Source organism: Peromyscus maniculatus, chromosome 3, assembly GCF_049852395.1.
Source record: "Peromyscus maniculatus bairdii isolate BWxNUB_F1_BW_parent chromosome 3, HU_Pman_BW_mat_3.1, whole genome shotgun sequence".
Taxonomy (NCBI): domain Eukaryota; kingdom Metazoa; phylum Chordata; class Mammalia; order Rodentia; family Cricetidae; genus Peromyscus; species Peromyscus maniculatus.
In genome coordinates, this window is record NC_134854.1 from 93,729,180 (window position 1) to 93,741,188 (window position 12,009).

A 12,009-nucleotide genomic window follows, 5' to 3' on the forward strand; every position below is an offset into this window, starting at 1 on the left:
GTATTGCCTGAATGTCCATAAGTGTAGGGCATCAAATCCCCTGGGACTGGAGTTACAGAAAGTTGTGAGCCATCATGTAGTTGCTGGGAATTGAACCCCTGTCCTCCGGAAGAGCAGCCGGTACTCTTAATGGCTGAGCTATCTTTATCCCAGGATAATGCAAAATTTTAAGACTGTAACAATAACCTCTTCATGACTACTAATATTTATAACGTTGAATAACTCCCTTGTGGCTACACTCTCATTTTTATGTTCTTTTGTTATTATTTTAGAGTTTTCATACAAGTTTCAGATTAGCTTTTTATTGTCACTGTAACAAGTTACCATGCACTGCCCAGCATAAAACAACATGCATTGTTAGATTTCAATCCTGGAGTCACAGGCAGGGCTATTCCTCTTGGAGTATTTGGAGGAGAGTCTGTTTCCCTGCCTTTGTGGCTCCTAGTGGCAGCTGCCCTTCAGCACAAACCCTTTCCTCATTCTTTGGAGTCAGTGGCATTGGGTCTCTGAGTGGTCCTCCACACTCACTTCTCCCGCGGACCCAGCTAGGAAGAGTTCTCTTTTAAGGATGCATGTGGTTACAGTTGGTAGGATGACCTTCCCATCCGATGTCCTTAATAACTCTGCCAATTCCTCTTAGCTATGCAGTGGTCACCGTCCTTGGGGAGCTGTTAATAGTGAGTGAGACCCTGAAACTGTTGGAATTAATGTGGTAACTAATATTAAATGGATTCATTGGGCAGGAGTGAATGAAATTTCAGTGTGCCTTCCAGAGACAAAATTGATTTGCATCCTTATAGAAACAATATTGTCATTGAAATCAGTTTTCTATAACCTATGAAGCTATGAAAAATAGCCTAACAATATTGAGCCGTAAGATACCTGAAGACCCAGGATAATTTGGAACTGTGTACGGGACACCTGGCATCCATAGGACGCCCAGTCTTTTCCAATTTTCCCCGATACTTTATCTTTTTTAAAAATTTCATTTATATGTGTATTTAAGTCCCTGTTTGAAGTCTTACTTTGTTTCTTTATAGTTCAAGGTCCAGCCAAGAGCTTTGTTATTTTTGTGAAAGATTCCTGCTCTGTAATCCAGGCTGACCTCAACCTCATGATCCCCCTGAGAGCCCTGAGTGCTGGCGATTCTGGGCAAGACTTTGAAGACAACTTATAGTGTCAATTTTGGGGTCTTCTCTTCTTGATGTCCCTTCTCTGAGAGTCTCTTGAACTTGCAGCCATTCTGACAGGTTCAAGCTCCTGCCTCAGCTCTTTGGGGCTTTGGCCTAAGGCATAACTAACCTGGATTAAGTCTAGGATCCCTGCAGAGGTTTTGCTTGGACTCTCACTCTGATTGCACAATAGCCTGTTTGCTCCCAACGTGGAAGGCGTGTAGCAGAACTGCACCTGAGTTAGGGAAGTATGGGGGGGGGGGCGGTGACGGGTGCAAATGGCATGGCTTGGACTTGCCTCAGCGTCCACTGCCTTGGACTAGGCAGCCATGACCTTGTCTACCAACTCCTTCTTTCAACAGGTCAAATGGATGATGTACTGGATTATATTTGCCCTCTTCACCACAGCAGAGACGTTCACAGACATCTTCCTTTGTTGGTAAGTGCTCCAGGGACTGGGACGTTTCAAAGGGCAGCATTTTTAGTAAATTACTCCATAAAAGTTATTCAAGTAAATTTCCTTGATGAACTTCCGAAGAGCGTGTGTTGTGTAAGGCACTAGGACGTCGTATAGACTACACGGGCAGAGCTCCTCTGTGAATAGAGTTGGTAAAGTATTTGCATGTCAGAGAGGGAAGGAAATGGTTTATGGGAATATGAAATGAAAGGGCTAAGCCTCAGGAGTAAATAAAGCGCTAGTGCTGTTTGCATGGGGGCCTGGCCTTGAGACCCAGCACCACAAGACAACATAAGTGTGCAATCAAAACACCATATTTCCTCCTAACTTGTGTGCTCTTCTCATAACCACTATTCACACTTGTATGTCCTTGTAAAACATTCCCTGGTGCCAGGCGTGGTAGCACACATCTTTAATTGCGGTGCTCTTGAGGCAGAGGCAGGCGGATCTCTGAGTCTGAAGCCATCTTGAGCATAGTGGGTTCCTGGACAGCCAGAGCTACAAAGAGAAACTCTGCCTCAAAATAAAAATGTTGGTGTGTTAGTAAACACACTTACACAGACATTTTTTATTCTTAAAATTTTATTATTCCGTGTGTGTGTGTGTGTGTGTGTATGTGTGTGCATGTGTGTGCACGCGTATGTGTATGTGTGTATATGTGTGTGCATGTGTGTGCACGCGTATGTGTATGTGTGTGTGTGCGTGTGCCTGTGTGTATGTGTGTGTGTGTGTGCATGTGTATGTGTATGTGTGTATGTGTGTGTATGTGTGCGTGTGCATGTGTTTATGTGTGTGTGTATGTGTGTATATGTGTGTGTGTATGTGTGTATATGTGTGTATGTGTGTGCTGCACATGATGCCTGTGTGGTACATGTGATATAGCATAAACATGCCATGGTACGCATGTGGAAGTTGGAGAACAACTTAGTTGTTTTCTCCTTCCAACGTTGTGTGTTCTGGAGATCAACTCTGGTCACCGACCTTGTACCACGAGTGCCTCTACCCACCGAGCTGTCTCACTGGCTCAGCATTTTCCGTTTTTTTTTAACACTAACTTTTTTTCCCCACTAAAAACCCCTCTCTCCGGTTCCCAAGTGCCGGGATGACAGGGGTGTGCTGCTTATGCTTTTTGTTTTCTCTTTGTAAGTATTAGACATAACGGTTCTCAGATTCCTGATTGAATTTATTTTGGAAATACTTTCATGTGGACATAAGTATATCTACCTGTTTTTCAGTCACCACGTAGAATTTCATGGTCTAGATGAAGTGTAACTTAGTTAATTAGTGTCCTTTTTGAAAAGTTTAAAGGTGTATTTTATTTTTAATTGTGTGTAGGTCTATTTGCATGGGGGGGGAGGGGGTGTGCATGTGAGTATAGGTACCTGAGGAGGCCAGAAGAGGACATTGGATCCCCTGGAGCTGGAGTTGCAGGTGGTTGAGATTGGCCCTGTAAGAGATCTGGGAACCACAGGCGGGTCCTGTGGAAGAGCAGTGTGTAGTCTTAACCACTGAGCCGTCTCTCCAGTCCATTAATGTCCTTTTGATGGACGTTAAGTTGTTTGGCTTCTTTTGCTTATAAACAACACAATTGCTAGACACACCTTTAATCTCAGCACTTGGGAGGTACAGGCAGGATCCAGAGGTCAAGGTCAGCGTTGGCTATCTAGTGGATTCAAGACCATCCTAGGCTACATGAGACTCTGTCTTAGTCCTCTATGCCCAAAAGAAATCAATACAACTATTTTCATCAGTGGTGCCATTACTGACATTATTTGCATTGATATACAGCTTTCTCTCAAAGATGGTGAATAATGCATAATGTCCTATTCATATTTAAGGGGGCTGGCAGGTATTTCCATTCTGGAGAAGACAAAGATTTTTATTCTGAAAGGGCCAGTGTGAACCTCCATACCTCACCCCTCCAACATCATAGGCCCAAAGTCAGACCTGGACAGTAAATCTTTGAATTCCATTTTGAGTCACTGGCCTTAATTATGTTAGAACATAACTCTGCAGTCTTTCTTCGGAAGGAACCGTGTGTCGGTCATAGCAGGGATCTGGATTTCTTTTTTTCTTTTTCTTTTTTTTTTCTGGTTTTTCAAGACAAGGTTTCTCTATGTAGCCCTGGCTGTCCTGGAATTCACTCTGTATGTAGACCAGGCTGTCCTCAAACTCAGAGATCTGCCTACCTCTGCCCTCTGAGTGCTGGGATTAAAGGTGTGCGCCACCACCGCCCAACTGGATTTCTTGATTCAATGTACTTCTTGATTCAATTTGTACCCGTGACACAGGATGGACTGGACTCCTGTGAATAGAGACAGAACTCTGCTCTGCCATCCCTTATTGTCCCCAGAGCACAGAAGCTGACACAAGGGATCAGACCGTTGTGAGAGCTTACATGAGGAAGGCTCCTGGGTCACCTGTAGAGATGAGGGTACTGGGTCCCAGGCAGCAGAGCATGGGTAGTCCATTAAATAGTGTGGCCAGCACCTGGGTCTTGCAGTCACAGCTCCTCAGGCTCCCTCTGTCTGGTGCTGTGTCTGGGTCTGCTCTCCTCTCCTTCTCATGGATAACGGGGAACTGTAGTGCTAGTCTCAGGACCTCCTTCCTGGAGTATCGACATGTTAACCTTGCTACTTTTGCTGGATAGAAATCCTGGCTAATGGTGGCTATGCGTTTTCCTATCAAGTCACTGGACTATCCACTGGCCATGGTAAAGTTTTAGTTTCCTACTTAGTAAGTACTCAACCACTTTTTTTTTAAGTCAATATAATTTGTTTTTTCAGTTTTTTGAAATAGGGTCTCACTATGTAGGCCTGGCTGGATGAGAACTTCTATGAATACCAGATGGCCTTGAACTCAAAGAGTTCTGCCTGCCTCTGCCACTGGGATTAAAGCTGTGTTATCGGGGACTATGGGGGTCCAGCCCCTCCATAGTCCCCTCCCAGGGTCTGGGAAGAATCTGCAACCAGCTGATAATTAATCTTTGATGAGAAGAAATGAATCTCTGTACACGAAACTCCTTAGTCCATACACTTTATTGTTCTAATTCAGTTCTCTCTCTACACAGCTTCTATTCTGCTCTCGTTTTTTAGCTCCTTTCTTGCCTGATTTCTCTCTACATTTATCTAATGCTCCCTCTAAGTTCTATCTTAATTATCTTGTCTTAATTCTGCCTCATCTAGGTCCTTTTCATCTTGTTCTTACCCAGCTAGAACTTTCCCATCTGACTCTTCCTCATCTTCCATCTCGTCCACACGTACTCTCTGGTCAAAATCCTCCTTATCCTTCTCCGTTCTCAGTCTCTCAGTTCTCCATGTTCCTCCTAAGTCTCCCAGGAATCCAGTTATAAACCCAATAGCAATCCTTTGGCCGAGCAAGGTCACCCTGCTTGAATTCTATGGGGTCATAAGAATTTTCCTCAGGTAGTAACCACCAGGCTTTCTTTTACAATCCAGAATGGGAGAGGTAAAAGAGGAGGTCAATTGAGTGCTAATGACTGGTTAGTATATCAAAAAGGGGATCTGTGTGCTCAGTCTACATTCCGAGAAGTGGTTAGGGAAGAAGTTAGGGGCCTATTAGTAAGGTTGTATAAGAAAGGAGGGTCTCACCCTAAATTGCACAAGAAATAAAGCTATCTGCCTGACCTAGGAGACAGGTGTTGTTTCGTTTGGCCTTGGATGCTTGATAGGTATTTTAGATAAATACACTATTAGGAGTTCTTGGAAGCACACAAGAAAAATCATTTCAGGAACCAGCTAATATACATGTATATGTAGCTGAACTATCACCAAGACTTCTTAAGCCGTGGCTTGACCTTTGGAGAAGCTCTTGACTTTTCCATGTAGTAGCTTTTGTGATAGTAGCTGAATTCCCTTACATTTTCCTGCGACTTGCAGCACTGTGTGCTACTATACCTGGCCCTGTCAATATGATATTTATTTAGTGAGCCATAGAAGTTTGCTCTCCTCCCTCCCCCCTCCCCTCCCCTCTCCTCCCCTCCCCTGTCCATGTGTTCTACCTTGATGGAAGCAGCAACCAGTGGTCACAGGATAGGATGGTGATTTGCTTTACAACTTGTGTAGGTGATTTCATTCAATCCTTTTAAAATGATAAAAATAATTGAAGCAATCCACTGAAACACATTCCCTCCGGGGAGGAACACTGGGAAGGCATTAATGCCCTTGGGCCCTGCTAGGACTCGTCCACACCCCCACTGCGTTGTACGGCTTTGCTATGGCCTCCCCCCCCCCCCGCCCCCCCCCCGTTCGTCTTAGCTCTCCTAGGGGCAAGGATGTGTCTAACCTACTGTCCTAGGTGTCTTTGTCAACTTGACACAGCTCACGCGTCACCTGAGAGGAAAGCATAGACTGAGGAACTGCCTACGTCACCCTGGCCCATGGCATGCCAGTGGGCGATTGTAGTGAGAGCTAACTGGTACAGCGGAACTCAGCCCAGCTGGCAGGTGCCCCCGGCAGGCGCTCCTGGGCTGTATAAGAAGGTAGCTGAACATGAGCCTGGGAGGGAGCCGGGTCAGCCAGCAGCATTCTGCCGGGCTTCCGCTTCAGGTTCCTGCCCTGACTTCCTTCCATGATGAAAGGTGAAGTATCCCCCCCCCCCCAGTCGCTTTGATTAGAACGGAGCGACCAGAACACCCGTCCTGCTTTGCATATGCCTTTCCACGTGCACCTTTACAGAAGGATTTTCTCGGTGGAGTGAATACATGCATAAATGAATGAAGGGGTCAGCTAGTCAGCCAGCCAACAAACAGATATCTCAGGAATTCACAGAGCAGGACACACTGCCTGTCAGTGTGAGTGCCTGACAGAGTGATTGTCAATGATAAGATAACGTCTTGAGACTCTGGTTTTGCTATCAAGAAAACACTCAACAAGGACAAGCAGGAGCTTCCTTCTGTGTAGGGTCCGAGGATATGCTGAAGGAAGACCCCAGACTCAAATAGCGTGCAAGAACAAAGAGCATTTATTATACCAGCATGCATGTGAGGTCATTGACCTGTACAAAGTGGCGACAACCCTGAGAGGGACATGTAGGCTCCTTTAGAGTACAGTTAAGGGGAGTTTCAGGGTCAGCTTCATAGCTGGTTAAGCAGGCAGCAGTTATGTTAATATATTTCTAATTGGCTGAGGTCTAGTCTTATCATTTTCGGACACATCTGCACAAGCTGGGACGTGACTCAGAAGGGGCTGCTGGGTTTGTCCTTGAGACACTGTGAGGCTGACTTAGACCTTCTGTGTTTGCTCTCTCCCTCGACCCTGAATGTAAGGGTCTTGTAGATAAGTGGTCCTTTGTTGTAAAACCCACCTGCTTGTCCTTCTCAGAGGACTGGCACCTAAATTCAGTTGAAAAGTGGGAGAGTTTAGCCCTGTCACCTGGAGATGAAACTGAGTTTTAAAATCAGGAACTTCACAGGCAGAGCCTTGTTGAGAAGGAAGCGCAGGCTGGCGATGAAGAAATGGAACCAGGACTGGCCCAGTTCTGGGACAAACAGAGAGGCTGGATTTCCATTCGTGTGCACCATTTGTAGAGGTAGATTAGGGTCTGTTCATCCTTCCTTACCCTCAGGCAGCTTTAAGAGTTGTTTTCTGCCTGGAAACATCCTGTCCTGGAGGAGTAGGCAATCAGCTTATCTCTGGAGTTGTTGCATTCCTACACCCGAATCCCATCCTGCTTCAGTGTCCTGACCCTGTGATAAGGATGGGCTGCCGCCCTGGGCTAGGAGAACACATGGGAGACCCGGAGGGTGGAAGAGACCACATCCGTTAATGTTTTTAACATTAATTGTCTCTGAATATCTGTTGGTCTGACAAGGCCCAAGGAATGAACCAAAATTGGGGAGAAAGAAAAAATTTTGTTGTTGTTTTTTAAAGATTCTTATATTTGTGTGTGTGTGTGTGTGTGTGTGTGTGTGTGTGTGTGTGTGTGTGTGTGTGTATTCATTACAGGCATGTGTGGGTCCTCAGAGGTCGGAAGAGGGTGTCAGATTCCCCAGATGTGGAGGTGCAGGCAGTTGTGAGTCTGCCAGTTTTGGTGCTGGGAACCAAACTCCCATGCTCTGGGCAGCACGTGTTCTTCAGCACAGGCCTGTCTTTACAGTCTTCTTGCAGGAAGGTTTTTAAGGCTGCATCAGCATGGATGAGATATGCCAGAAGGATTCTAAACAACTAGTGATCTGCAACAAATGGTCCAGAGAATCAAGGTAGGCTGGGCAGTCCCGAGGGGCCCCAGGAAGAGTCTAATAGGCATATGCGTTCCTGAAGCCCCAGGCTTGTAGCCTGGGACAGAGGCTCTTGGTTGGCTGTACAGTGATTACTCAGTCTATGTGGAGGTGCCTGCTGTCTACAGAATGCGTGCAGATAATCCACCGCTGAGCACCCATGCCGGAGCCTCGTTTGCCTGTGTATGCAAAAAAGTGTACAAGGGGAAGTTCGCTGGAAGCTTGGCTCGTAATAGACAAAGGTTGTCATCAATCCCTTTGCCTGGGGGATGCTTGCACCTGTAGGAGGCCATGAAGAACACTGAAGCTTTCCATGTTCTGGTATGAGACAGTCCCCAATGTATACTGTTGACTTTGTGCAGATTAGGGAAAACAAGGTATAGAAGGAGGTGTAGAGATGCTACCATGCTACCTATGCTACCAGGCAGTTAAGGGAATCACAGGTCCCTATGTGATTGAATAGGCCTAGATCCTGGTCCAAGATGTGCAAGAAACTGATTAAGAAAAGTGTCTGGAGGCCATGGGTGGGAAGGAGACTACGGTATACTCTTAGATTCTTTAGCATTTCTTAACTATGTGCATGCATGACCTACTTTTTAAAAATATCCTTTACATAATAGCTGGAATTGCTGCAGTGTGGCGGCTGCCCTTGGGACTGTCTGTGTATCTTAGGCTGCTGTCTGAGCTTGCTGGATTCAGCCCCTTTCCCCTTGGGCTGGCAAATAATTTGTTTTCCAAACAAAAGTTCCTCCATTATTAATCACCGGCGTGTTTCACTCTGGGGGAATCAATCACGCCTTTCCTCTTTCAGCCCCAGTTTTTTGTGGCTGTGAAAGATGAAACAGCTTTGCCAGGAAAGCGCCTCCCCAGTTGCTGGGAGAATATTCAGGAAGAGCCTACTGGAGGCAGAGAGCGGGACAGGCTTTGGTGAGGCGGAACTGCTGATGGGGGGAGAGGGGAACTGTGTGAGTTTGAAAAGGCTCTGACATGACTTGCTAGGGGTTGCTTTTATTTTCAGCTCCCTTTATCTGGGAAGGACGCCTGAGAAAGACTTACGTTTTGATCCCTCGGACCAGCATAAGAGGCCTTCTCACCCACTGCATCTTGTCTTAAGGATGCCTGAGATTTGTTTTAAGTAGATGTGGTCAGACTTGCCTCATGACTGACGGGAAGGGAGAGATTTATTCAGCTCACCCATCCCTAGAAACAGGAAATACAGCCTACTGCACCATGCAGGGCTGCAAGGGGCGGTACCAGGATGGTTCTGGAGGCCGAGGGTGGGAACAGTGGCACTCACTGTCAGCGCAGTTCCTTGGGAAGGAATGCACTGGGAAGGTGAGTGGATTGGGGGTTACGATTGTAAACGGTTCTGAGATACAGGTGCATCTCTGGCTCTTGGTCCTGCTCCTGGAGAAATGTACGCATGTGCAGAATGGCTCAGAATAGGAGATCCACAGGCTCTGGACTATTGGCCTGTATGTGTAAGGCTGTGACCGAAGGTCTTTTCCTTGCTCACTAGCTCACTCTTATTCCAGGAGTGATTTCCCTTTCTTAATAGACTGTCTCTATTTCTACTCTTATTTAAAAAAAAAAAAAAAGGCAGGGGGGGGGGCGGGGGGGGGGGGGAGGGCGGGGGAGAATGGGCATGGTGATTTGTACCTCTAATCCCAGCACTCAGGAGACAGGGACAGGCAGATATCTGTGGGTTCTAGGCTAGCTTAGTCTACATAATGAGTTCTAGGCCACTGGGAGTACAAGTAAGATCCTGTCTTTAAAATAAAGTAACATAGACTAAAAAGGCAGCGTGGGAGGGGGCTGGAGAGATGGCTCAGCAGTTAAGAGTGCTTGCTGCTCTTCAGAGGACTAGAATTAGGTTCCCAGCAATCATCTCAGGTGGATCACCACCTCCTGTAACTCTAGCTTTGGGGATCTGATGCCCTCTTCTGACCCCCGTGGTCACTGCAATTACATGCATAAACTCACTCAGACACACACACACACACACACACACACACACACACACACACACACACACACAAAATTTAGAAATAAAATATTAGAAAAAGTAAGAAAGTTCAGAAGGAGTCTTGTGCTGGGAGCTCATTCTCGGCTAGCTCTAAGAATTGCCTTCCCTTGATAAGGACACTTCTCCCAGGGTCAGCAAAGCCTCAGGATGTCAAATTGTCAGAATACAGAAAATCAGAACTCATGGTAATCTACCTCAGGGAGCCCCAGGGTGACTGTCCAGATTATTCACAGCCCCAGGTAGAGACTGACGTGGTAGGGTTGAAATCTGGGTCAAACTGCTTACCACACCATGGCCCCATGGATCTGCATCCTCTTGAGGGGCGTGGCTTTTCCATTGTTTCAAAGACTTGCTGGAGAGTTCAGCGGCTCACTAGGACCACCTAGGACGCCTGTCTAGGTTGGTATCGTCTTTTTTTTTTTTTTTTTTTTTGGTTTTTCGGGACAGGGTTTCTCTGTGTAGCTTTGTGCCTTTCCTGGAATTCACTCTGTAGCCCAGGCTGGCCTCGAACTCACAGAGATCTGCCTGGCTCTGCCTCCCAAGTGCTGGGATTAAAGGCATGCGCCACCACCGCCGGGCCTGGTTGGTATCGTGTTATCAGTCAATCTCTAGCTGGATGCCTACTAAATTCTCGGACGTCAAACCCTCTCCTCTTCTCACACCTCCATCCTCTTTCTCTGTTGGTGTTTCTGAAGGTATGTGTGCATGTGTATGTGCATGTATTTGTGTGTGTGTGTGTATGTGTGTGTGTGTGTGTGTGTATGTGTGTGTGTTATGTGCATGTGTGTGTGTGTGTGTGTGTGTGTGTGTGTGCTGGTGTTTCTGAAGGTACACACACAGGTGTGCATGCATGTATTTGTAGGCCAGAAAAGAGCTTCAGGTGTGTTTCCTCTATGATCTACTTTTTTTTGGGGGTTGGGGTGGGGAATAGGGTCTCCATGGCCTGTGACTCATCACTGAGGAGGCTAAACTAGCTGGCCGGTGTCCTGGGCCAAGATGTACTTGTAACCACCACTGGCCTCGGTGGTTACAAGTACATCTTACCACATCTGGCTTTTTCTTTCTTGGTGGATTCTGTGGCTCACACTCCGCTCATCACACTTGCAGAGCAAGCGTTTTCCTGTCTTCACTCCCTCCTCGGCCAGAGATGCCAGAATCTTGTCTCTTTCTGACAGTTCCAGGATTGCAGGGACCGTCTTTGCCACCCCACCCCACCCCCCGCCACCGGTGCCGTATATAAGCTGGCTCTGATAGGTGTAGGGGAGTGTTTGTGGGACCATTGAATGGGCCTGAGTGTGTGTAGGAGTCCAGGATCGTATGTTACTTAATACCCCACACTCTTCTTTCTTTTGGCACACACAAAAAAGATTAAGATCCCTGTGCCTGCCACTGAGTTGAGTAGAGTGAGTAGGATTCTCCTGCTTGGTAGGAGTTGGGCTCCTCTCCTGACAAGAAAGGGAGGTGCCTGGCCAGTGTGGGGAGCCTGCCAGCTGCACCCTGCTGTGATTCCCCTGGTCTCTGGGTCTCCTGGCTGTAATGAAGGATAAATGACTAGGTGCCCAGATACAAACTTCACCTTTTGAGCCCACAGCTGCAGCTGGATCCACATGCCAACTGCCATGAGCAAAGCCCTGCGGCTTCTGCTGCCAGCTGCTGCCAGGCAAAAGCCACGCTGTAATTGCTGGAGGGAACCTGCCTTCCTGCTCTTCTTGGGAAACAGAAACAAAACAAAACAAAACAAAGCATGAATTGGCTTTCAGAGAGAGGTCTTGGGTGTGTAGATGGGCATGTATGCACATGTGCCTTCCACAGGTGGAGGATGAGGAATCTGGGACCCTGTCATCTATGTATGAGGAGGGAGGCATCCGTGCCAACCTTGGCCTTTCTACACGGGTCTCAGGCGGTGCTTCTGAGAACCTAACAGAAAGTATATTTTCTTATCTTTCCAGGTTTCCATTCTATTATGAACTAAAAATAGCATTTGTAGCCTGGCTGCTGTCTCCCTATACAAAAGGATCCAGCCTCCTGTACAGGAAGTTTGTTCATCCCACACTGTCTTCAAAAGAAAAGGTAATTGACACTGCTTCTAACAAGCCAAAAAATCAAAGTTCTGTGT

The 12,009-nt window shown here is 46.8% G+C and overlaps 1 protein-coding gene across 4 annotated transcripts in view; it reads left to right on the top strand.

The window, feature by feature from the left end:
• Positions 1 to 12,009, top strand: part of Reep1 (receptor accessory protein 1) — a 103,305-nt gene that overhangs the window by 51,976 nt on the left and 39,320 nt on the right. For all 4 annotated transcript variants that reach the window (XR_006070406.2, XM_042273451.2, XM_076566915.1 and 1 more), the window contains exons 3-4: positions 1,535 to 1,611; positions 11,843 to 11,963. Coding sequence is in view for 3 of the 4 variants with exons in the window: in XM_042273451.2 (XP_042129385.2) it covers positions 1,535 to 1,611; positions 11,843 to 11,963 (198 nt within the window). In the remaining variant the exon portion in view is untranslated. The remainder of the gene's footprint in view (positions 1 to 1,534; positions 1,612 to 11,842; positions 11,964 to 12,009) is intronic.